General features: G+C 40.4%; 2 protein-coding genes and 1 long non-coding RNA gene across 4 annotated transcripts; 1 reads left to right on the forward strand and 2 right to left on the reverse strand.

The window, feature by feature from the left end:
- Nucleotides 1-3,947: 3,947 nt before the first annotated feature.
- LOC113150133 lies at nt 3,948-5,543 on the reverse strand. Of its 2 annotated transcripts, XR_003297652.1 has the most exons (4): nt 5,373-5,543; nt 4,692-4,739; nt 4,249-4,421; nt 3,948-4,084 (listed from the first exon to the last, which is right to left on the reverse strand). It is a non-coding gene; the product is annotated as an uncharacterized LOC113150133 (long non-coding RNA). The 2 variants fall into 2 exon arrangements; XR_003297651.1 differs by lacking the exon at nt 4,692-4,739 and having other exon boundaries at nt 5,373-5,542.
- Nucleotides 5,544-13,580: 8,037 nt separating this feature from the next.
- On the forward strand, nt 13,581-14,190 carry LOC113150920 (cystatin-B-like). Its single transcript, XM_026343671.1, has 3 exons — nt 13,581-13,682; nt 13,773-13,874; nt 14,035-14,190. Exons 1-3 carry the CDS (start codon nt 13,620-13,622, stop codon nt 14,185-14,187), a joined length of 318 nt encoding a protein of 105 aa, XP_026199456.1. The 5' UTR covers nt 13,581-13,619; the 3' UTR covers nt 14,188-14,190.
- Nucleotides 14,191-25,479: 11,289 nt separating this feature from the next.
- si:dkey-30j10.5 lies at nt 25,480-26,803 on the reverse strand. Its single transcript, XM_026343834.1, has 2 exons — nt 26,784-26,803; nt 25,480-26,403 (listed from the first exon to the last, which is right to left on the reverse strand). The coding sequence occupies exon 2, from the start codon at nt 26,392-26,394 to the stop codon at nt 25,513-25,515; it is 882 nt and encodes a 293-aa protein (XP_026199619.1). The 5' UTR covers nt 26,395-26,403; nt 26,784-26,803; the 3' UTR covers nt 25,480-25,512.

Raw genomic sequence — 26,803 nt, forward strand, 5'->3', positions numbered from 1 at the left:
AGGTCATCCAGGCCTTTATGTCTTTTAAGCTTTCCTGAAGTTTGACTAATTGATTAGTTTCTCCTGGTTTCATAGATAAATATAGCTGGGTATCATCTGCATAACAATGGAAATTTATAGAGTGTTTCCTAATAATATTGCCTAAAGGGGACATATATAAAGTGAAAAGAATCGGTCCAAGCACAGATCCCTGTGGAACTCCATAGCTGACTTTGCTGTGCATGGAAGACTCATCATTAACGTGTACAAACTGAAATCTATCCGATAGATACGATTTAAACCACTCTAGTGCTGTTCCTTTGATTCCAATGACATGTTCCAGTCTGTGCAATAAAATGTTGTGATCTATAGTGTCGAATGCAGCACTAAGATCTAACAAGATGAGTATAGAGAGTAGACCATTGTCTGATGCTAATAGAAGATCATTAGTGACCTTTACCAGTGCTGTTTCTGTACTATGATGTACTCTAAATCCTGACTGGAAATCTTCATACAAGTTATTGTATACCACTGTACACATTGATCCCTGGAACATATGTCAGTAGAAATAAAGAAATGTGAAGAAAACATAGATGAACTAAAATATAATGAACTAAAGCAGCAGATAAATTAGTTGTGATTATGACAAATACATGACTGATTATAGAGCTGTGTTTTTGCACATTCATTCAATTCAATTCAATTCAATTCAATTCAATTCAATTCAATTCAATTCAATTCAATTCAATTCAATTTTATTTGTATAGCGCCAATTCACAACAGAAGTTATCTCAAGGCACTTTACAGTGTTTAAGGTTTAAGACCTTACAGAGAATAATTATACAAAAAATGATAAAGAAAACCCAACAATCCCATTTGAGCAAGCTGAGTGGAGAGGAAGAACTCCCTTTAGACGAAGAAACCTCCAGCAGAACCAGGCTCATAGTGGGCGGCCATCTGCCTCGACTGGTTGGGGTGAGTGGAAAGAGAAGAGAGAAAAGAACAGCAGGCAATAAAGACAACAACAAGCAGCAAGAACATTGGGCAGATGAACTGGATTCTGGAGATGTACAGCTCCAGGCCGAGGATACCTGCAGAAAAGTACAGAGAGAGGGAGACAGAGAGGAGGAAACACAACTACAGGAGAGAGAAGACACAAAGTTAATGACATTCAATGGTGGCATTTGCATTGATACAGGATATCAATACATTTATAGTCTTAGTATTTGTTACTGGTTTTAGTCCAGTCTGAGTTCCAGTCCCTCTCTTCCTTACAGGACAATTTGTAAAGTTTCTGAGCCACTGGATGACAACCTGAGCCTCCACAGAACCTACAGCCGTCTCTGGACTTTGCTGTGAAGCTTGTTGACCTTACATGATCACAGCTCAAGTTTGACCCAAATTATTAGAAAAACTCATTAAACTTAAATTTTCCATAAAGACTTTTAATGACAGCAGGAAAATTCTGTAGTGGTGGTTACTGAACTTTCTATCAGAGTTCAACTAGAGCTAGTTCAGCTCAGCTTGTGGAAAACTGCAGTTTTATGGTCACAAATACTGTGAAAACATCATTAAATAGTTTTGTCTTTTTGTCTTTTTCAAATAATTTTTGCTGTAGGTCAGTTTGGCTTTTTAAATGGACTTTAAAGTGCACATGTCATCCAACCACTTTTTGGTCATTTTGGTTCATAAATGTGACGCTGATGCATGCAGACACACACCACGTGTGTTAGAAGTGCACTCCTTCATGTCCTTTTTGTCCTGAGCAGTCCATTCAAAGTTCATGCTTGAAGTGATGTATGCCGAGTCTCAGGGAACCAATCCCTGCTCGGCCTAACACTTGCAGTTTAACATACACAGCTACAGAAAAACAGCACAGACACTGCTCACCTTTTGGATATATGGACAAACTCAGAAGTCTCTCTTCATCTTCCATCCATGTGGATTTATTTGTTTTTGATGGAGAGGTCTCGTATGTGTGTAAATATGTTAAGTTTCAACCAGTTTGTTGATGCTGGAATAATTTCAGGACTGAAGCTCAAAGATGGACTAATTCTGTGATTTAAACCTGGGCCTCTTTCCAGTGTTACCATTATATACTGTTTTGTCTTGTTTGTTAAATGCAGCCCAATTAGCTGCATAGTATTACTAAAAGTTAGCTTCTCTCAGACTCTGGAGCATCTGTTGAATCATCATCTGAAAATGGAGTATGGTACAACTGAAAACCTGCCAAGACATGGCCGTCCACCTAAACTGATAGACCCGGCAGGAAGAAAATTTATCAGAGAAGGAGCCAAGAGACCCATGATATCTCTGAAGCAGCTGCAGAGATCCACAGCTCAGGTAGGAGACTCTGTCCATAGGACAACTAGTAGTCGTGTTCACCACAAATCTGTCCTTCATGGGGAAGTGGAAATAGAAAGAAAACCTTAAGAAGTCCTGTTTGCTATTTGTGACGAGCCATGTGAACACACAGCAAATCTGTGAAAGAAGGTGCTCTGGGGTAACTGGAGAACACGAAGTGAGGTGGAAAACTAACAGTGCACATCACCCTGAACACACCATCCCCACTGTAAAACATGGTGGTGGTAGCATCATGTTGTTGTGGTGGTGCTTTTCTTCAGCAGGGACACAGATACTGGTCAGAGTTGATGGGAGGATGAATGGTACAAAGACGAATAGACAAACATTTTACTCTATAGATGTGCAAAGTTGGTGGAAACACCCACAAAAGCTCTCAGCAGTAATTGCAGCAAAAGGTGGTTTTTGACTCAGGGGAGCAGAAAACAAATGCACATCAAAAATTTCACTAATTTACTGTTCATGAAAACTGTTCATCTTCTTAACTCCTCAAATTCTTTTCCTTGCACTGCACAAATATGTGCCACTCTGTGTTGGTCTGTCACATAACATCCAAAAATGTGTAGGTTCAAGGGACACGAATACTTCTGTAAGGCACTGTAGTTGTGCATTTAAAATCGCGGATGTGGAGAAAACAAGAAAAATTAAGCAAGAAGAACAAATGGTGAAATAAAGAAACAGTTAAAAAGTAGAATTTAAGAAGAAGTTGACCCATTATAAGGAACTGATTTGATGCTTTTGAACTGAACTGAACTAGGAAGAAGGGAGGTGACTGAGGTGTGTGTGTGTGAGAGAATGCATGAATTTGAACTTACGATCGGCCAAAAATGCAGAAATCTTATTAGTCCAATCTAATCTAATCTAATCTAATCTAATCTAATCTAATCTAATCTAATCTAATCTAATCTAAAGTAACTTCTTCTTTGTACCACGTTTACTGAAGCTCATCATGATGGGTCAGGGTTAGAAATCCAAACCTTTACTCTAGAAGATAAGAAGAGATGGAATTAAAGGGAAAAAGCTGAAATTGTTCTGCACCAAAGTATGATGAAACAGGAAGTTAATCGAAAGAGGAAAATGAATAGGACGTTTAACAATGACTCTTTCCAAAAAAGAGAGAAAAATATATCAAAAGTATAAAAGCTATTAAAGAGAACAGTAATAGTCCTGAACACCTAAAGATCACTTAAGAGATTTAAATCTAAAATACTGAGGATGATTCACAGTTCTTTCTCTAAATATAAATTAACATTAACAATAACTTACCAGACACACACACTAAATCCAGCAGAGAGATTTAATGTATTTTACAAAGACGTGTAAAATATATCAACTACAATAAATCAAAACATATGTAAAACCACAATAACCAACTGCACAGTCCGGCACATATACAGTCATCACTGTATATGTGCTGCCCGTCCAAAGACAAAGACACACTCTAATATTACGTTGGACCAACTTTAGCTTTGGTTACACACACATTCACCATGGCATTGTTTTAATAAGAGTCTCAACATTTATTTCAGAGTTGCATTAATCTTTCACCAAGATCTTGTGTTGATGATGGGAGAGTTGGATGCTGTGCAAGTCTTCTCCAGCACATCCCAAGGTTTCTCAGTGGGGTTAAGGTCTGGACTCTGTGGTGACCAATCCATGTGTGAAAATGATGTGTCATGCTCCCTGAACCACTCTTCAACAATATGAGCCCACTGGATCCTGGTATTATGATCTTGGAATTTGACTGTGACATTAAGGAAGAAAAAAGTTCATTCAGGTAGTCAGCTGACCTCATTCTTTAGACCCATATCATTGCTGAACCTGGACCTGACCAACTGCAGCAACCCCAGATCATAGCATTGCCCCCACAGGCTTGTACTAGACATGCTTCACCACCTCTCTTCTTACCCTGATGCTCCCATCACTCTGGAACAGGGTAAATCTGGACTCATCAGACCACATGACCTTCTTCCATTGGACAGTTCTTCACCCAGGTTTATTAGTTTCATCAGCCTCCTCAGATGTTTTCGGCCTCTGTGTTTCTGATCATCAGGTCTAGTTTGAATGGTGGATCGTGGTACCTTCAATAGTACAATGATATGTGACACAGAAATCAGTGTTTTATTTACAGCACATTAAAGTTGAGCCCATTACAAGATCAGAAACAAAACGTGTGACATATAACTCTGATTTCCTGAAGGAGAGAAGCACGATACAACACCAGAAATCCAAATCAATAACTCCTTTACTTTCTGGTGTTGTTCTGAGTGGGAACATGACCTCACTCACTGTGAATTGTGCAGACTATTACGTGCTGTGTTCACACATTAAACCCAGGTTTTTGTTCTCACCTGCAGCCCACTGAACTCCAGGGGAACATTTCAGAACTTCCTGATGAACTAGAGGTCATAAAGAACAAAGAATGCTTCATAACACATTAACATTAATAAATCTTAAGGCAAAATTAAAGAAATGAATGCAACAGTTCATGTTTATAAGTTACAACATCATGTTGAAATTAAGTTGAAGCAACAACCTACACTGTGTGAGTGGAGTCAGCTTCTCTGTTTCCCACGAACTTCATTATTGGCAACATGAACCCCAAGTTTAAAGTTCAATAATCACAAATAACTAAGTTTTTCAAGTTAATTTTATCCAGTATTTAGAAGAACATCTTAAGTTACATGTACTTAACTACTACAATAATAAGCTGGTTCTTAAAGTTAACAATCAGTTTAAAATCACATTGATCCACTTTTTACACGTCTTTATACAAACCCAAGTGCAGAAAGAATCAGACTCTGTAAAATCTCCATAAAACCATAATGCAACACCAAAAAAATGTCAAAAACTAAATATAAATATAAAACATGTCCAATGGTTTCCAAAAATAATGGCACATTAAAATTTATCTGACCACAGAATCATTTTCCACATTTTAATTGAGCTTTGGCTCAGAGAAGACAGCACCGAGTGTATTCCTGAGCCCACGCAGTGACGTCACCACAGGCCAGATCATCACAGGGATTCACCTCTTTAGATGATATTATTTACTGCAGATGATGATGTAGATGAGAGAGATGAGTACCTGTCACTGCAACTCCCTCACAAACATAAGAATCCAATGGAAACACAACCCAAGGAGAAGCAGAGTGAAGAAAGAGGAATTAGTAGAGGAATTAATCTATTCGCTGTTTAGAGAATATCCCTCATAAAGAGAATTGAGTAGCTCACCTTCTTAAATGAAGTCCCACTCCCAAGCAGGGTGGCTACATGTGTTTGACTGTTGCTGTCTCTCTGTTGGTGACTCTGCCAGTTTTCTTTGGTAAGACTTTGCCCCGCCCAGCCTTGGTGCCGCTCTCAGGGTTTCTTTAAATTAAAAACCTGAAAAATCATAATGTTTCTTCAGGCACTATATCAAATCAAGTTATGTTACTCACTCAGATTAACAGCACAATAAACAGCAGCAAACATATACTGTTAATGTGCAATAGCATGTCATCAACAAGGTAAGAAAGGTTTAGATTTTTAATAAATTCAAGTGTGCATGCTGCCTCTTCATGTTTCTTCAGATTAAAGAAGGTGGAAAATAACACAGCAGGCCCCATCACACAAGGTATCATGTGGCCCTCAAGACTGAATAAAGCTTCCTGATCATCATCTCCATAATACCTCATCTGTTTACACTTGCAGGATTATCATTATGCTTCATTGATTCACTTGCTAAATATGTGTCCACGCAGTAACTTAGATGTAGAAATTAAAATGAGCTCCTTGTGCTGTCTGATTATAGACAATAATCTGTAAAGTTCTAATTAGCTGCTGAATTCTTCGAAATCTAAAGTTTCCCCAAGATGACGACAAACTTCTCCTCTTTTCCAGCTGGGTCCTTATAGATCCTGTGGTGATCATAAGATCAGTCAAGACTAGGATCAGTTCAGTTGGTTTAAAGAGAGCTGGGATGTCAGAGAAACCAAATGTTTTAATGATGTTTCACATATGCACTTCAGACTTTGTCTGGAGAATCTGGACCGAATATTGTGTAGAGTTGTGTGTTTATATGATCAGGACACAGCAGGAGAAAGTCTGGGTTACATGGATTCTCCCTCAGGAAAATACAGTATCTGTTCTGTTTGGAGGGGAAGGTAACTGTACACAAACACTCAACATGCCATAAATACAAAGCTCTGTTTAGATTGACAGATTTCACAAACGGCCCTTTATCATTCTTTTCACTAATGTTTTTAAATATAAAGAACACTACACATCGTACGACAACAGATTCCATCAGGTTTTCTGTTCTGCAGCACAGTCCAGTGTACCTCTCTAAACACTAGTCTATGCTACTATTCACTACTATTTGCTATATGTGTAACTTCTTGCTGTATGGAGCGTGCAGGAGGAAAGATGTGACAGAAAAAGTACACAGCAGAAATCAGGTTTTGTGTACAGCACATCGAAGTTGAGCCCATTACAAGATTAGAAACAATGTGTGTGACATATAACTCTGATTTCCTGAAGGAGAGAATCACATGAAATCCAAATCAATCGCTCCTTTACTGTCTGGTGTTGTGCTGAGCGGGAACATGACCTCACTCACTGTGAATTGTGCAGACTATTACCTGTTGTGTTCACACATGAGCACACTTTTCTATTCTCACCTGCAGCCCACTGAACTCCAAGGGAACATTTCAGAACTTCGTGATGAACTAGAGGTCATAAAGAACAAAGAATGCTTCATAACACATTAACTAATAAAGTTGCATAAATCTCAATACAAGAAATAAATGCAACAGTTCATGTTAAGCTTTATAAGTTACAACATCATGTCGAAATAAAATTGAAGCAACAACCTACACTGTGTGAGTGGAGTCAGCTTCTCTGTTTCCCACAAACTTCATTTTTTCATTTTAACATGAAAAAAAAAATTAAGTTGAATAATAATAAGCACCTAAGCAATGATAAATATAAAGAATGCAAAATTTTACAAATGTCATAAACCCATAATTTTTGTAGTCTGTATACATATGTCAGCAGTGTTGGAGCCTTTCCAGATGTGCAAACTGCCCATTCCATAGACGCTAATGGACCCCCTATACCAGGAGCACAGCTAACAAGCTGGAAGGTCCCTCTCCTCTTTAGTCTGGAGGACACAGCACCCATGGGTTTTAATAAAAAAGTCCAATTTGGATTAATTTGACCTCAATTTGATCACATTTTAAATGAGCTTTGGCTCAGAGAAGACAGTGTTTCTGGATGTCTGTTTTTATTACAGCATCATCTGAAGGGCAGAAGATCACAGGTATCCCATATTATGTTTTGGAGATTTGTCCAGATTCTCTGAATCTTTTCATGTTATTTACTGTAGATGAAGAAAGGCAGAAAGAGAGTTTAAGAAATATGTCTATCTGCTGAATCCTTCTATCATAAAGGGCACATATAATAAAAATGACATACTTTATTGATCCCCTTGCGGTTTGACAGCTGTCAGACAGTATGTTGGTGCTACTACGGGGTTTTTGTGTCTCATCAGTTCAGAACTTTTATATGGTGTGGCCTTGTGTAGTTCAGTGTTAAGAACAAAAAATCTCTCTAGATTAACAGATTTTACAAATATAACATGTTACTACTGTATAAGACAAAGCATGGGTAGAATTCCTCTATAAAACTTAGTAAATATTATTTTTACTTCTGACATTGTTTTATGTTGATGGACTAGAAGACAGAGAACGAGTACCAGAGGAAAATTTAAATATGCTACCACAACTTAAATTTGGTTTTCAACCAATCAGTGCTAAACTTTGAATTTAAATTACATGAAATTAAGATTAATTAACAACATTATGATGTCACTAAAGTAGGTTTTCAGCAAAGTTTATCTGAACCATTAAATTAGCCTTTAATGAAGTGGACATATTATTTTTACAGTGTGTGGTTTTTTTCTGCAGAGTGTTTCAAGTTTATTTTAACACTGTTTTGATGATCACATCATGCTACAGTATATGCAGTAATACTACAGTAAATGAAGTTTCTCTAAACGGAGAATAAGGTATTGCTCAGGCTCCTGCTGTGACCACTCATTCCTTATGCTTTAACCTTTGACCTTTATATATAAATTCCTGTCCGCTGACCAACTATCTTCTCACATTGATATAGAAAACTGAATGATTTTCTACTTTCATTGCAGCTTTACCACTGTTTTTGGAACTGTGTCTGAACAAGAGACTCGTGGCAGAGGAAACCTCATCTTCAGCAGAACATCCACATGTTAGACGTCAGTCCCATTAACTTGTTCACACCAACCTTCACCTTGGTTCCATCGATCTGATGACACATCATCACAGTGAACACAGACTAATCTCATCCTCTAGTGACTGACAGCAGGAAATACCAACACTCCTGAGCAGACAGCTCCTCCAAGAAATAAATCAAATAAGATAAAATATTAGGGGGCTTCTGAATATGTGGGTTCAACCAGCAGGTTCACAGTCCGGTTCTTAGAGAACTGGTCTTTTCACTGATGAAGGAGCTGCAGGAATGTGGGAAACGCCAGACCTTTGACTTTGGACTTTGATCTTTTGTTACCAGTTGTATTTGTGATTTTTGAAACTCAGTATTGTCTCTGTGTTCTGATGTGGTTCTGTTGGCTTCATGTTCAGTGACTCTGACCAAACTGTCTGACAGCAGAAACGTACTGACAGTTTTCATGGATGTATTTCTGATTTCGATTTCCTGCTGCAGGTGACGGTAAAGTTCAGGGAGTCTGATCAGCACCATATGAACAAGAAGGAGTTGAGAGCTTTTATCTCTACTTCTTCCATGTATAAGTTTGCTACGATGGGGAATCCATGGCACAGCTGTGTCTCTGTTTGTAGAAGTCACCTCCACTATACTAATAGGTGATGTTGAGGAACAGGTCCGGCAGGAAACAGATCTGGTCTGGACTGAGGTTTCTTCTGGTGCTGCTTTCTCCAGTCTTCTCTTCATGGATGTTAAGGAATCCTTGTTGGGGATGCTGGTGAAGACGGACGTGACATCAAAGGGTACCATGGTTTCACCAGTATCCAATGGCAATGTTGTACGTTAAAGAGTTAATGCTGCTGACTATGGGTCTGAGAGGGGCTCCTTCCTTGTGTATCTTGGGAAGGCCATAAAGGCAAGGAGTGTCTCCCCCAGGACACAACCTGTAATAGGTTCCCTTATCAATTCAATTCAATTCAATTCAATTCAATTTTATTTGTAGAGCGCTTTTTACAATTGACATTGTCACAAAGCAGCTTTACACAACCAAAGAACAGTACATGAACAGTGTATGTGTATGAGTCATAATAATGTGATTGTCCCTGATGAGCAAGCCGAGGGCGACAGTGGCAAGGAAAAACTCCCTGAGAAGGCAACAGGAAGAAACCTTGAGAGGAACCAGACTCAACAGGGAACCCATCCTCATATGGGTGATTACATGCTGTGTAGGCAGCAGTCCAGTATAACAGTTAATGTCTTTAAGTTAATGTGGAGTCCAGTTAGTTATTGCAGGCAGACTAGTTCCATTCCTTGACTATCGAGCGTTGAGTCGAGACCTCCAAGAAACAGCTTCCGACGTCCGCCGAGGCCAAGACCGACATCATAGTAGCTTGTCAATGGCATTCTCCAATTCCAAGTGTTTCCTGCAGTCTATTACCTTCTTTTTGTAGTTGCTGGTTGGGTCTCTTTTCAGGTTCCATATGTATTTTTGTCCTTCAGAAGCAAAATGACCTTTCCATTGAAATCTGCAGTGTTAAGGATGACAGTCCATCTTCCTTTGGTAATTGTTTCATCCCTGCTGAGTGATGTCAGCGCAGTTCTCTCATCCTTGGTGAGGTTGGTGTCTGGAGGTTGAGCACTGGAGAGAGCTGCAGAGACTTTGAGTCGTAGTTTTTCTGCTTCTGTCAGTGGCAGGATGTTGTTTCAGATTGGCAGATTCTGTCGCTTGTTTCTAAAGGTCAAACTTTATGACAACATGTTTTGCTGAACCGTCTGAAGGTGAATGCTCAGGTGGCGTGAAGCCACGCCCACTCCTCCATCTGGTCAGTACCTGCACACAGACAGGTAGACAGCTACACGTCAGATGGAGGTGAAGTAAAAGTGACTGTGACCTCTTCCTGTGTGTCCGTCTGCAGTCGGCTGTTAGAGGAAGCAGAAACTCTCTGTTTGGTTTCTCAGCTGCTACAGTCCATCGACAAGATCTCCAACCTCCACACAGAGACCTGAAGTTCTTCAGACCACTGTAGACCCATGAGGACCCCAGACCACAGACCACTACAACAACTCTGACTGGAAACAGTCCAGAAAGGTCTCAGTCACTGAACGTGCAGATTTGATCCTTCAGGACTCACCTGTACTGAACCTTTGATGACATCACAGCAGGTGGAGGAATAGCTGCTGCTGATTGGTCGGTTTGATGGACAGTTTCTTCATCCTGACACAGACTGAAGACACAAACACACAGTTTTATATTTACAGTCAAATTTAAAGTGAAGCTGCAGCTTGTTGTGATTCTGATCTACAGTCATTCTTAACTCTACAGATAGAAACTCTGTGTTATGTGAAATAATTTGCATTTAAAATATTTTATTGTTGATTGAGGTTTCAAGCCAGGCAGACATCAGGACAAATTTACTAATCTAATAATCAGAGGACTTATTTTATTAAAGTCATTTTCTCCTTTCTCTTTGTTGAGAAAATGTCAACAAATTGATGTGGATCTGAACTCAGGGACCAAAGAAAATCCCGTCTACCTCTGGTACAAAAAAGGCCAAGTGGTCCGATCACCAGGGTTCAGCTTACGTTCAACAATGAGATGGGACTGGGCCTGATCTCTGCTGGGTTCCACAAAATCGACAAGGACCTCAACACATGGAGTTTTCCTGTGGTTCCTCAAAAGGTTCTTCATCGTACAACATTCCCATCATGAACCTTAAAGTCACAATTGAACCGGAGGATGATGCCCAGCAGTTCAGAGCTGGCTGGGAGAGACTGGCCTGTGATCTGAGCCAAGGTACTGGACAGAAGTGGATCTACCTGTGGGTGAAGAGAGAGGAACCAACGTACATCTGTGAGTTCTGTATCACTGATGACTTTGCATCACACGCCAGCCTCTTTCAAGATGGTTTCATCCGTGTGGACGAAGACACCAACAGAGGAGCAGGAGGACCTTACATCTACATCTGGTACCGTCAGACCACTGATGCCGAACAGGCTTTCAATGATCTGCAAATCTCCACCAATGATCAAGAGTTTAAGAGCTTTCAAAAACAACAATACGACCAAGTGGATGGGGACCTCAACAAGGGAACCAAAGCTTCTACCTGTGTAGCAAGAAAGAGAGATCTGGTGAACCCATCAGGACCGTCTCTGTGATCGTCATCACAGCAGATGTGCCAAAGTTCGAGTTGTGCGGGGTCCAGGTCATCAGCAAAAACCTCAACACAGGAAACAAAGGCTTGGTTCAGTACCTGTGTTTCTGATACTGAGAGTCGTCATGGTAACAGTGCTGAGCATGCTCACTGAGGAGAAATAACAAAAGTTTTAATCAGGTTTAGATTAGTTTATTTTGTCCTAAATAATTAAATCGCTGTGATCTCAGACGCATCAGAAACCATCAACGTGTTATAGATGCTACAGTTACATTAGCTTCAGTCTAATCAAATACAAATTAAAACATCAGTCAATAAAATGAAATAAACTACTTGTCATTAAATCAGTTTGACTCTAAATGATTTTCTGCTTATCAATAAAGTCTCATTTAAATTTAAAACAGGTTTGATTCTTTTTTATTTCTTTGTTGTTTTCATTAAATACACAAAAACAAGACGCAGAGTAAACTGTGATGTTTCATCCATTATCTTTACCACTTGTTTTCTGAAGGGTTGCAGGAGTGCTGGAGTCTAACCCAGCTGTTATTTGGCAAAAGGTGGGGTACACCTGGACAGGTCACCACAGGTCTGACATGTAGAACCAGGCAAACATCTAAGGGATATTTTTTATCTTCACATTTCTTTATTTCTACTGTTGTAGACTGCTGCACTATATGTGGCAGGGATCAGTATGTACAGTTTAATATCGCTGTTGGTTTTTCCATCTTCCTGATCAGACAGCAGCTCACTCTAAAAAATAACACAGTGCATGGTTAAAAAAGAAGAATTACAATTTGTTGGTTCAGATAAACTTTTGAAATTTTAAAAATCTGCATTAAGGAGTTGTGTTGATGTGATAGTGTTTACAACTCAACTTAATGTCATTTGAACTTAAAATTAGACTTTAATTAATTGAATCTGAATAACAAGTCCCTGTAACTCTGTGTTTTTAAACTCAAGATTAAAAACGAAGAAAGTATGAGGAAATTTATGACATTTAATAAAAGATAAGAATGCTGATCACTGGAGCACAGTGGTCCTTCTATGTTGTGTTGATGTATTGGACTGTTTTCTATATTACAGGAGTTTCTAAGCTGCTGAACACAGCCTGTCTGGCTGTTCACCAGGTGGTCTCTAACTGCATCACTGTCTGCTGTTGCTGCTGACACAGGAAGTGGAAAGTGGCTTTTTACAGTGTTGTCTCTGAAAACCGCTGCTTCTCACTGAGTTCAAAAACGTCATGCCAGGACTGGATACTAGTTCCTCTGCTGTGTGTTCAGAGAAATCATTGTTTGTGATATTGATGAGTTGCTGTGGCCAGTCCCACGTAGTAGGACACAGGATATAGCTCACAGTAATTCTCAACAGTTAATTACAATTTTTTTCCTGTATTATAATATTCACTGTATGCAGAAAGTAGAAATAAACTTTTACTGTGCTTGGTAAAAAATGTAATACTGTAAACACGCCCCTTGTACATCTACCCTGTGTTCTTTGTGACCATCTGTGTTGATAAGTGTCAGTAAAGTCTGTTTCACACAGTACAAATGTACATTGTTCATTGTTACAACAATTATTATTAAAGTACTGATCACAGCTGCTTTCAAAAAACAAACACAATCTACATTAAATTTTAAACCTAATTTTAATCACTGAGTTTCCAGAGTAGTAGTAGTCATTGATGAATGAACAACACCAACCAAGAGGATGAGGGCTGTGGTCACACATGGACTGTAGCTCCACCCAAAGTGTTGTGAATTTGATCCACCTTCTTTACCAAAGGGACGTCACACAGTATAAATACATCTGATCATCATGAACTGAACATTGGAGACAAGTAAAAGCAAACAGTAGATTTCTTTGTTAACTTTTACAGACTTTGAGAGAATGACTGGAGAGTGGTCAGGGACGGAGGACTCCACTGAGGAAGTTCAAAAGATTTGTGATGAGGTGAGCTTCAGTCTATCTTCATTTTTAAAACCTCTTCACACAACTCTCTGCTCTGAATTTCATTCTGGATCTTATTTCTTTCACACACAGGTGAAACCTGATGTGGAGAAAATGACCAACAAGACCTTTGAAGAATTCACAGCTAAAAAGTACAGACATCAGATTGTGGCCGGAACAAACTACCTCATCAAGGTGATTATTGTTGTTATTTTATTAATTTATTTAAAAACCTTCAGATTTTCAGTGGATTCAATTATTTGTGACAACTACGAGTTATTAAACTGATTCTTGATGGTAGAAGATCAGTAACACAAGAATATATTTATGGACAATTTCCTTGTCTCGTCTGCAGGTTCATGTTGGAGGCTCCAGTTATATTCATATCCAGCTGTTTCAAAGCCTTCCATGTAACGGGGGAGCACTAAACCTGTTCGGTGTTCAGGAGAACCACACTGAAAATGATCCACTCGATCTTTTCCCACCTTTCTCAGAAGCTGCTCAGTGACTGCAGCCTCTTCACACAACGCTCTGCTGATTCATCCTGAATGAATGAATCACTGTAGTGTTCCTTTATGAAAATGTTATGGACATCGTTCATATCTAATGTGCTGATATCCAGATGTTCACTGAACTGTCTCATAAAAGAAAAATAAAAAACATATCAAAATAAGATCCAGATGTTTCCTTTTCTTCTGTGACTGAACAGGTAACAGAGGCCGAAGAACAGAACAAAGCTCTGAATGTTTTCATGGTTGTTTCTCCACAGCTTTTTGAAAAATATAAATATAATTCAGAGGAACAACTCTGTGAAGATTCACCATGTTCGAGCAGAGTTTATCTGGAAGTTCAGTCATGTCTGGAACATGTGCAGGAAGTCACAAATAGTTGAGTTCTGTAAGATCGAATGCTGATTAAATAAAATCAGATTTTGTTCTCTGCCAATAAAGACTTGTTCTCTGTTGTTGTTAAAAAGCTGCACAGATGATTTCATAGTTTAACATCCACATGAGTCAGCAACTCCACAGGAAATAAGGTAGAATTCTCATTGAACACAGTTTTCATGTCAGTTCATTTCACTGTGTTTTATTTTGAAGACACTGACATTCAAAAGCCAGAACCATCCACCAGTTACCTAAACCCAGTCGTCCCAGGTGAAGATAATTAGGACCAATTTGTCCTAATTGTTTTGTTTTCTATTACAACATAAATAACCTGTAAACTGTATGTGTTGTTGTGTGTCTATAAATTTGAAATAAACAGTCTGTGATCAACTTTTACAGCACTGCTGCACCCTGCAGACTGAAAACTAAAAAGACTGGAGGGAGGAGCGTGTTCTGTTTATCACACAAGTGTGAAGTTGGTTAGAAAGTGATATTTATTTGGTGTTTGTTTGTAAAAATTAAATTTTGTTGGTTGTTGTAAGTGTTAAAATTGTTTAGCAAGAAGTTTTCATCTCTGCTGAGTACGGGCTGGAAGTCCCAAGATCAAAATGAGAGGAACATTTTCTGACTCATTCGTTTAAATCTTTTACATATAAACTGAAAGTTGAGAGAAGAGAGGAAAACAGAGAGAAGTTGGAAAAAGCTGAAAGGTGCCTTTCTCTACAGCTTCATCTCACCTTCCAAAAACATGCATTGTCACAGTTTTAAGGGAGGGGGACGAGGCAGGAATTAACTGAAACAGGATTTTAATAGGAAACTACAAAAACAGGGAAACTAAGGTGGGTGTCAACAGACACTACAAAAACAGGCAAAACACGAGGACAAAGTAACAACAGAAAACTACCCAGATGGCGGAGAACAAAGTAACAAAACAGGAACCAAAGTACAAAACCAAAAACCACTGCTCGATGGCAGGAAAACACTCACGGGAACAGGTAACAATGTCCAGAGTTCAGAGGGGGGAACATAGTCCAGGGAATCCAGAGAGGAAAGCACAAAATCCAGAGTCCAGGGGGGGAAGCAAGACAGGGCTGAGGAGGAGTGAGCAGGAGCAGGCAAGGTTGGGCAACAGTCAAGGAAAGCAACAGGCAGAAACACAGGCAAGGAACCACAGGCTGGAGACAGGAAGGGAAACAAGAAGGGGGAATGACGACGATCTGACAGGGGAGGAAGGTCTGAGGAGAGCTTATGTAGTGTGAGGGGAACACAGGTGAGTCCAATATGCCGCTGATTGGCAAGAGCAGAGGGAGAGAACTGGCTGGTGGGCGGAGTCCAGAGGGAGAGTGAGGTGGAGCAGTGAGGGAAAGCCTCAGCTTGGCCTGATGCCGGGCCGAAACCATGACATGCATGTTAAGTCAACTGGTGAGTTTAAGGTTACCACAAGCGTGAATGTGAGGGTGAATGGTTTTCTGTCTCTATATGAGCCCTGTGATAGACTGGTGACCTGGTCTGGAGTGGAACCTGCCTCTCATCCAATGGCTTCATATAAATGAATAAAGAGAGAGAGGAGACTAAAAATATCAGCTTAACTAAGACAGTTCAGAGTCAGCTGAGTCAACTCTGATAAACTTTATCAAAAAGGACATTTTAAGTCTAGTCTTAAATGTAGAGAAGGTGTCTGCTTCCAGAACCTGAACTGGGAGCTGGACCCACAGGAGAGGAGCTTGATAGTTAAAGGCTCTGTTCTACATTTGGAAACTTGACAACTACAGGGTTCATTACCTCAGATTTCAGGTTCAGTCTGACAAACCTGCTTTCTGGAATCCTTCAATTACTGAAACCAGGAAACTATTTATCTTCAGAGAGATCTTATAGATACAGAAGGAACACGTTACATTCATACTTTTGCAATTAGTATGTCATAGTATGACCCAGTATATGTCATAGTATGACCTAGTATATGTCATAGTATGACCCAGTATATGTGATAGTATGACCCAGTACATGTGATAGTATGACCCAGTATATGTGATAGTATGACCCAGTACATGTGATAGTATGACCCAGTATATGTCATAGTATAACCCAGTATATGTGATAGTATAACCCAGTATATGTGATAGTATAACCCAGTACATGTGATAGTATGACCCAGTATATGTCATAGTATGACCCAGTACATGTGATAGTATGACCCAGTATATGTCATAGTATGACCCAGTACATGTGATAGTATGACCCAGTATATGTCATAGTATGACCCAGTATATGTCATAGTATGACCCAGTATATGTCATAGTATGACCCAGTATATGTCATAGTATGACCCAGTATATGTCATAGTATGACCCAGTATATGTCATAGTATGACCCATGTAACTGTTGAACAAACAAATGAAAAAAAACAAACAACAGACTGTATTTGGTCTTAAAACTAGTAGTAATGGACAAATACACATTCTGACCAGATGAATCTTTGAGTTTCAATTTTTAGTAAAAAAAAGAGGAACAAATCATTTTAACAAACCAAAGCAGGAATACAGGTAACACAAAGTATGTCAAGTTTAAACAGATGAGAAAGACAACATGATGTCACGAGGACAACTTTCTTCCTGGTATATTACTGAAGAGTTAGTTTGAAGAGCAGCCAACACTGAGTTGAGGAAACAAAGTCGACAGAGTATCTGTCCCCTGCATTACGCTTCCTCTTACACTTTATATCTTTATTGCACTTTGTAATTACTTTGATTATCTTTGTGTAATATAGAGTTGATTCATGTTAGTGAGTCCCGGTTTTCACCATGTTTGTAGTTTGTTACTTATTATTATTAAGACCTTTTTATTTTTACCCCTGTTGTGCCTGACATTATTGGGTCCCTCTATGAGTGAGAACTCCTGGTCTGTAGCAAGATCAGTAACACAAGAATATATTTATGGACAATTCCCCTGTCTCTTGTCTGCAGGTTCATGTAGGAGGAGTTATATTCATTTCACACTCTATAAACCCCTTCCAGGAGATGGGAAAAAACTTCAGCTGAACCACACAGAAAGTGATTTACTCAAACCATCTCCTACAGATGCTCAGTGGCTTCAGACTGTGGAGCTCAATAGCTAAAGGCTCTGCCTCCCTTCTACATTCTGCTGGGAAAATATCTTAAAGACTATGAGGTCTTTAAGATAAGATGGAGCCTGATTATTAAGGGATTTATAAGTGAGGAGAAGAATTTTAAATTCAATTCTGGATTTTACAGGGAACCAATGGAGAGAAGCTAACGTTGGAGAAATATGATCTCTCTTACTAATTCCAGTCAGAACTCTGGCTGCAGCATTTTGGATTAACTGGAGGCTTTTTAATGAGCTATTGGGACAAACTATTAATAATGAATTACAATAGTCCAGTCTGGAAGAAACAAATGCATGGACTAGTTTTTCAGCATCACTTTGGGACAGGATGCTCCTAATTTTAGCAATGTTTCTTAGGTGAAAAAAGGCAGTTCTAGAGATTTCTTTGATGTATGAAGTGAAGGAGATATCCTGCTCAAAGATAACTCCAAGATTTCTCACAGTAAATTGCAGCAGAAAAGTAAGAACCGCTCGTCTGCATCTGAGGGCCAAACAGTTCTCCAGTAAGCTTTCGGCAATAAACCTGAGCAGATCCTGCCCCAGTTCAGGCCAAAAAGCCTTGAAGGACTCAACCGAAAGACCATAGAGCTCAGGAGCTCTCCCTCCCTTCATACTCTGCAAGGCTACAGACAGCTCCTGTAAAGACAGAGGTTCACCGAGGATCACGTTAACTTCCTCCAAGACCTGAGAAAGACCACCACAGAAAGTCTCATAGCACAGTACTCACTGCTCTACAGGTCCAACATAGCCCTCCTCCTGATGTCACAAGGTTCCTTCTGCTCGACCTCTGCAGAAGAGCACAGGATGTACCTGGATGTACCTGCTCTAAAGATCCTGTATGTGCTCCTGTGTTTTATGTTGTTAATAAAAACATGACATAAATCCATGGAGTGATCAGTAAAACCAACAGGTGTGATCGAACAGGACCTAAAAGAACTCATCTGGTGTTTAAAAGGATAAAAACGGTCAAATCTCGCTAAGGAGATCATATCATCCCTCACATGGGACCACGTTTACTGTCTGTCGAGCCTCCAGACAACGACCCACTCATGAGCTTCCGTGACCTGTTTTAAAACACGCCTTGATGCAGGATGAAGCTTGATGTGGTTCCTGTCAAGATAGTCGTTCAGAACAAATAATCCTCAGTTCACTTCAATGAGGAGCAGGAGTCTCTCTCATAAACATTGATCAAGAGCACTGTGGTACGTTCAAAAACCGCCAGGAACCACTTTGGATGTAGTGAAGGAGACAGGAGGGCAGGATACCTACACTCCCGCTGCTGCTGCTGCCATGACTCAGTACGACCTGTCCAGGCCACTCCCTGTGCCAGTCAACCTCGTTACTGCTGTCACTGTGTGTTTCTTGTACCAACATCACGTCAACGTGATTCAGTTTCATTAGTTCATATAAAACTACTCTCTTTTTTGGGAAGTAGTCATGGGGAGAGAGAAGATAAAACCAACACAGATCAACACAGATCAACAACAGGAAACTCAGGGCAGGGAGTGAGCACTTCCCTCCATCATCTTCAGGTTCCTGGCTCAGTTTCTTTAGTCTGGAAATCTTAGTCCGTGTAGCCCCCTTTACCTCTGCTCCTCATCTGACCCCAGACTGAGTTCACAAACAGTTCTTTATCAGAAAAATAATCTTCAATCTTCACTCCCTTTGAGTTTTTAGGTCGTAGCAGAAACAGTTTAATTTTTCAACACTGTACGCTCTTTGTCTCTAAGACTGAGAGGAATTAGAAGACGGACATTTCAGCGTCAGTGCCGGGAGAGTCGTCGACCCCTCTACAGTCCGACCAAGCCGCCTTCAGGCTCCTCAGGACCCGAACTCTGACCTTTTTCACAGCCCCAGACTTGTCCTGGTAGCTGCTCACATTAGTTTCACTTGTTCTTTTTCCACCTGTTACTGTTTTACAACTTTCACCTTCATCCATCACTGCTTCCTGTTCAGTCCTCAGCTCCTTAGCACACGTCCTTTACTCACTGTCTCTACAACTGATGTGTTATCAGCAGCAGCAATCACCGCCACCTCAGCATGGTCACCCCTCAGATTCCTTCTCCTGCCCACCCTTCACCTCCACCCTGCTCCTGTCCGTCCATCTCTTCTCCACCTTTGCTTCCCTCCCACAGTTATAACACTTCATGGTCTCACATGTTACAAACAGAACATAATCAAAATCATCAACCTTCAGCTTAAGCACCAGGTTCAGTTCCTTGTCCTTATTGTTCAGCACTATGTAGACCTGATGTCTGTGGGAGATGACGTGACACTCTAAATAATAATATGTAAATAAAGTTTATTAATGTTATTTAGACCTGAAAACATTGTTTATTCAGCCTTCTGCAGATTTGGTGATTGTATATTTGAAATCCACAGTGACCAAATGTTCTATGCACATTTATAAAATCTGTGTTTCACTCATGAATCTTTAACTTTCTCTGATGCAGGGAAACAAAATGTCTCAGTACATCACAGAGCTCCAGGTGTCTCTGAATACTGAGGATCAGCAAAGGCTCATGGACCAACACTTAACAAAATCAGTGTTAATCTGAACCAGGGGACCAATGGAAATCGCATCTACCTCTGGTACAAAAGAGGCAACGAGAATCCAATCACCAGAATCCAGTTTTCCTTCACTAATGACATGGACCAGGGTCTGAGAAATGCAGGGTTCACAAAGATCGACAAGATTCAAGTCACCACAGAAGCAGCTGCTGAAGCCCAGCTGTTTGGAGCTGGCTGGGAGAGACTGGCCTGTAACCTGAACTGGAAGGCTGGAGGAAACTGGATCCACCTGTTTGTGAAGAGAGAGAAGAAAACGTACATCTGTGACGTCACTGCCACTAATAACTTTGAAAAAGATGCTGAAAACTTCCAGAAGGGATACATCCGTGTGGATGAAGACACCAACACAGATGCAGGAGGAGAACCCACCTTCATCTGGTACCGTCTGACCACTGAGAGCACGCAGGGTCTCACTGATCTGCAAGTCTCCATCAATGATGAAGAATACAGGAGCTTTCAGGAGCAACAATATGAGCTAGTGGATGTGGATCTGAACAAGAACACTGGAGGTGACCGGGTTTATCTGTGGTACAAGAAAGGTGACCCCAGTGACCCCATCAGAGCTGTCTCTGTGATCATCAACAAAGCAGCTGTGGGGCCGTTTCAGGGTGCCGGGGTCAAGGTCATCCAAAAAAACCTCAACATTGATAATAAAGGTGATGTTATGTACCTGTGTTATTATGCCTGAGAGCTGTAACAGCGCTGAGTGTGCTCTCTGAGGAGAAACTAAATCATTAAGTTTTAATCAAGGAAGATTTGTTTATTTTTTCCTTAATGAAATTATTAAATCGATGTGATCTCAGATGCATCTTAACATGTTATAGATGTTAGTTACATTAGCTTCAGTCTAATCAAATAGACATTATAAAATCTATCAATAAAATAAAATAAACTACTCTGTTATTGTCATTTAATCAGTTTGACATAATGATTTTATTCTGATGATTTGTTACTTCTCAATAAAGTCTCATTTGAATTTGAAACATCTTTAAATTTTCTTCTATTCATGTCGCTATTTTTTTACATTAAATACAGTAAATAAATATATTTATACCTAATTATTGAACAATAAATTAACAATTTAACAACACTTTAAAAACCTCTCCAGCCAAAAAGTAGTAGTTATGATACTAGTGCACCAGTTCAAACACTTGATTTTCCTTCACAACAGAGGAGATGACACTTGGGTTTTAACTAAAATCAGTGCACATCTATTTTGTTTAAGCTACGTCCACAGTCGTTGAGCTGTTTACATAAAACTCTAATCGACCCTAATCGACTTCTTTTGAGCAAACAAAAAACAAAAAAAAAAAATCCAAATCTATTGAGTCCAAAAACACAGTCAAGGCCACAAACAGATCACGGGAAAGGTTCAAATTCAGAGAGATCAGAGAATCCAGATCAGTATTTACTCAGCCTGAGGGAGAAGCCAAAGAGAAGTCCAGGAATCAAACCAAACACCGGGAAATGAGAAATAAGTCACAGATATGCAGGAACCAGAGGCAGAGAGACAGGTCCAGGGAATAATCTGAGTCAGATCCGGGTTCCAGATTTCAGAGCAGAGATCAGAAGAAGGCTGGAGAGTCCATGAAAGGACTGGATACTGTTTATATAGGAACAGGAGAACAGGTGAAAACAAGTAGTGGTGATTCATGTGAAGATGAAGGGAATGCAAACGGACCAGGACAGGAAGTGGAATTTCAAAATAAATGTTGGCTGTTGCAGGCTGGTTTTACATGGGAGATGTGAAAGGTGGGGTGAATGCTGAGGGCCCTGGGGGGCTGCTGACGGACTGCCACAGAGCCAACTGTCCACACTCTACTCTCAGGTCAGCAGTGGATAAAAAAAAAGACCTTCAGACCAACCTTTAATCCTGGGGCTGGAGAGTGCTTCTTGTTGGCCCATCTCTCGTAAATTGGGCTGGACTAAAGTAGACTTTGACGTGCTCATCTCCACACCAGGTGACAGGACTAGGCCGGCTGTATAGAGAAGCAGAACTTAAGCTTCCTGACTGGGAAACAGAGGGGACTGACAGGAGTCATACTCCATCCCGGTTCTTTGCCCATGAGAACTGAGATCTGCTGACGACGGAGGGAACTCCCACCTACCAACCATCACCTGTTGTGTGTTCACCTGTGGGTCATCACGTCCGGACCGAAGAGGCTGATCATCGCTGATGGTGAGTTCAGGTTCAGGATCAGTCTTCAGACCGGTTTCTGTTCAGTCTTCACAGTAGAACATTTCCATAAAATCCTGGAATGGAATCCCACCTGTTTTGCTTCTTGTCTTTTGAAAAGCTTGTCTTATTCGCTCCGCTTCTGTACGGTTAAACCAGGTGTCTTCGTCCCTGTATTTTAGATGGATAAATGAAAGAACTGTTAAGAACTGTTCCTCTTCCTCCAATCTGCCTTTGAACCGTTGCAGGACGCACAGATCTTCACCGAGCTGGACCTGTGGAACACCTACAACTTGGTCCGAATCAGAGAGGGCAATAGGTGAAAGAAAACTTTCAACACTCCCACGGGTCATTGCCAGTATTTGGCTGAACAATGCCCCGGCTGTCAGAGCTGCTCCGGCCCATCCCCGAGAACCCCCCGAATTGTAAACAGGTCCAGAAATGAATTGGCTTTGCAAACTTCTACAGGAAGTTTATCCAAAGGTTCAGCTCCATCGCTGCACTTCTCCATCAACTCACTTCTTCTAAGAGGAAGTTAGATTGGTTCACTGTGGCTCAGAAAGCCTTCGAACAGCTCTGAGAGAAGTTGACCTTGGCCCCCATGCTCCCCCTAACTCTCCATTAACCCTTTGGGTTCTGGTGTGGGGGCAAACCTGTCCCAAAGGTCTGAAAAGGACCAGGAACTGCACCCCTGTATCTTCTTTTCACACTGCCCATCCTCAGCCAAATGTAGTTCCGACTTTGAAGATTACAAGTTGCGAGCTATGAAGCTAGTACTGAAGGAGTGAGGGCGTTGGCTGGAAGGAGGCTGTCACAAATGGGAGAAGGGACGAGGCAGGGATGAATAGAAAACTAGATTTATTTACAGAAAACTACACAAAACAGGGAACTAAGGGGGGTGTCAACAGACACTACAAAAGCAGGCAAAAACACAAGTAACAACACAAAACTACCAATATGGCAAGGAACAAAGTAACAAAACAAGAAACCAAGCAGGCTGTTAGCAGGCTGATAGCAGGCTGATAGCAGGCTGATAGCAGACAGGTGAATGACGACGATCTGGCAGTGGGGAGAGGACTGAGGAGAGTCTTTGTAGGGAGAGGGGAACACAGGTGAAGCCAATTACTGGGAGCACAGGGAGAGAAGTGGCTGGTGGGTGGAGACCAGAGGGAGAGAGGAGGAAAACCCACAGTTGGGCAGGTGCCGGGCTGAAACTGGGACAGAGTCTGGTCAACAGTTTCTGGTCTACACAGACCACAAGAATCTTCAAGATTCAAGATTCAAAACACTTTATTAATCTGGGAAATTGTTTAGCCTCATTACAGTTGTTCTCAACACAGAAAGAAAGAAAGGGAACCATAACCAGGAGAGTTCCACATCAACAGAAATACATAATAACATCAATATAGAAAAAATTATAAGACATCAATACAATTCCTCCCCCCTTACAGAGGGGGGAGACTGATGGCCACAGGTAGAAAGGACCTCCTGTGGTTCTGTTCCTTCAGTAGTGGTTTTCCTTCTCTTCAGCCTTATGGAGGACGCCAACTCAACCTCCGCCTCCTGACTACACCTCCTAGCATTCAGACTACAAACCCTTCCAGTTTGCTTCCTCTACTCCCACTGACTCATCGTGTCATCATGTTTTCCCTCCATCAGTTTACTTGCACATTCTCTGGTTCTCCTGGTTCTGTTCTCATCACCCGTCTCTTCTTTAGACCCCACCAGGAATCCTCACTGTTGTGGAAGCTTTTCCACTGTTCATTGTTCTGCACCGTTACTACATTTTACTCTTATTGTATGAATAAAACCTTTTATCTTCATTATCTTCATTCTTCATCATTCATTGAATAAATAATCCTGAACCTCTTGTGTCTGCGGTTCAGTGGAACCAATTTAATTGGGTCCACCATTCACCTTACAAGGACATGACATGTCTGCCAGGTTTGATGGAGAATGTGCAGAAATCATTTATGCACATGATGCTGCTGGTAAAAGAAAAAGCTGCTGTAGAAAATATACTGAGCACTGAGGTGGAGATAAACTTAGATCATGACAGCATCTAAAACTAGTTTTACTTGTTTAGGATGTATATTAGACAATCATCTGTGAGGAGATGGCACAAAAACACTTAAATCTGGTCAAAAGACTAAATCCTTGGCCAGAAAAGCTGCCCTGCTGGATAGCCCATCACTAAGGGTACATCCTAGTTCCCTTAGTTGCTCATTCCTTGTTTCCTTTTTCCTTGCATCCCCACACTATCTTTAATAGGAGTAAGAACTAAGAAGCAAGGAAAGGATGCAAGTGAGGGAAACGTGGATGTAATTAAGGGAATTGGGATCCGACTTAAATATACCGACAGAGACTTTAGTGCAGTGTCACCCTGACTATGCTGCTGTCGTTCTCAACTCATTAAACCAGGCTGCTCAAAAGAAGTCGAATAGAGTCGATAAGAGTTTTATGTAAACAGCCTGACGACTGTGAACCTGGTCTTTTAGTGGATGATTTTATTGGCTGTTATAAATCTTTTTAAAACATTAACATAGCTTAAACAAAATGGACGTGCATTGATTTTAATTCAAACCCAAGCGTCATCTCCTCTGTTGTGAAGGAAAATAAAGCGGTTGAACTGGTGCACTAGTATCATAACTATGCAACAACAGGCCACTGGTTAAAAAGGGTTTTTAAAGTGTTGTTTATTGTTCAATAATTAGGTATAGGTATATTTATGTACTGTATTTAATGTTGTGGTAAAATATAGTCAAATAAAAGAGAATCAAACATGTTTCAAATTCAAATGAGACTTTATTGAGAAGCAAAAACTCATCAGAATAAAATCATTATGTCAAACTGATTAAATGACAATGACAGAGTAGTTTATTTTATTTTATTGATTGATGCCTAAAATGTGTTTGATTAGACTGAAGCTAATGTAACTAGCATCTATCACATGTTAAGATGCATCTGAGATCACGGTGATTTAATAATTTCATTAAGGAAAAAATAAACAAATCTTCCTTGATTAAAACTTAATGATTTAGTTTCTCCTCAGAGAGCACACTCAGCGCTGTTACAGCTCTCAGGCATAATAACACAGGTACATAACATCACCTTTATTATCAATGTTGAGGTTTTTTTGGATGACCTTGACCCCGGCACCCTGAAACGGCCCCACAGCTGCTTTGTTGATGATCACAGAGACAGCTCTGATGGGGTCACTGGGGTCACCTTTCTTGTACCACAGATAAACCCGGTCACCTCCAGTGTTCTTGTTCAGATCCACATCCACTAGCTCATATTGTTGCTCCTGAAAGCTCCTGTATTCTTCATCATTGATGGAGACTTGCAGATCAGTGAGACCCTGCGTGCTGTCAGTGGTCTGACGGTACCAGATGAAGGTGGGTTCTCCTCCTGCATCTGTGTTGGTGTCTTCATCCACACGGATGTATCCCTTCTGGAAGTTTTCAGCATCTTTTTCAAAGCCATTATTGGCAGTGATGTCACAGATGTAAGTTTTCTTCTCTCTCTTCACCCACAGGTGGATCCACTTTCCTCCAGCCTTCCAGTTCAGGTCAGAGGCCAGTCTCTCCCAGTCAGCTCCGAACAGCGGGGCTTCAGCAGCTGCTTCTGTGGTGACTCGAAGGTCGACGATAGGAACATCATGGTGTGAAGTGACTTTGTTAAACCACAGGTAGATCTGGTCTCCTCTTGTTCCAGTGTTGAGGTTCTTGTCGATCTTTGTGAACCCTGCATTGCTCAGGCCCTGATTCATGTCATCAGTGAAGGAAAACTGGATTCTGGTGATTGGATTCTCGTTGCCTCTTTTGTACCAGAGGTAGATTCGATTTCCATTGGTCCCCTGGTTCAGATTAACACTGATTTTGGTGAAGTCGTGGTCCTCTAACCTTTCCTCCTCAGCTTCAGTCAGAGACACCTGGAGCTCTGTGATGTACTGAGACATGTTGTTTTCCTGCATCAGAGAAAGTTAAAGATTCATGAGTGAAACACAGATTTTATAAATGTGCATAGAACAACATCTGGTCACTGTGAATTTAAAATATAAAATCATCAAATCTACAGAAGGCTGAATAAACAATGTTTTCAGGGTTAAATAACATTAAAAACTTTATTTACATATTATCATTCAGAATATTTGAAGGTTTATTAGAAAGTTTGCAGGTAGATGTTTATATATATTATTATTTTCTGTGAAAACACCATCAAGTAGTTTTAGAAAATCTGAAAGTAGCTGAAGTCATATCATAATCATAAGTTAAACAGATAATTTAAAGGATAAGGCAGATGCCAACAAGTCTCATAAACTAAACTAAAACCAACAATGAAGTGTACCTGTGAATCCAGAACCTGGC

The sequence above is a fragment of the Anabas testudineus genome, chromosome 9 (assembly GCF_900324465.2).
Source record: "Anabas testudineus chromosome 9, fAnaTes1.2, whole genome shotgun sequence".
Taxonomy (NCBI): Eukaryota; Metazoa; Chordata; class Actinopteri; order Anabantiformes; family Anabantidae; genus Anabas; species Anabas testudineus.

Excerpts from the sequence above, each read along its gene's own strand:
- LOC113150920 (XM_026343671.1), top strand. The coding sequence starts at position 13,620 with ATGACTGGAGAGTGGTCAGGGACGGAGGACTCCACTGAGGAAGTTCAA. Across the intron at positions 13,683-13,772 it reads TTCAAAAGATTTGTGATGAG|GTGAAACCTGATGTGGAGAA; the intron begins GTGAGCTTCAGT and ends TTTCACACACAG. Across the intron at positions 13,875-14,034 it reads GAACAAACTACCTCATCAAG|GTTCATGTTGGAGGCTCCAG; the intron begins GTGATTATTGTT and ends TCTCGTCTGCAG.
- si:dkey-30j10.5 (XM_026343834.1), bottom strand. The coding sequence starts at position 26,394 with ATGTCTCAGTACATCACAGAGCTCCAGGTGTCTCTGACTGAAGCTGAG.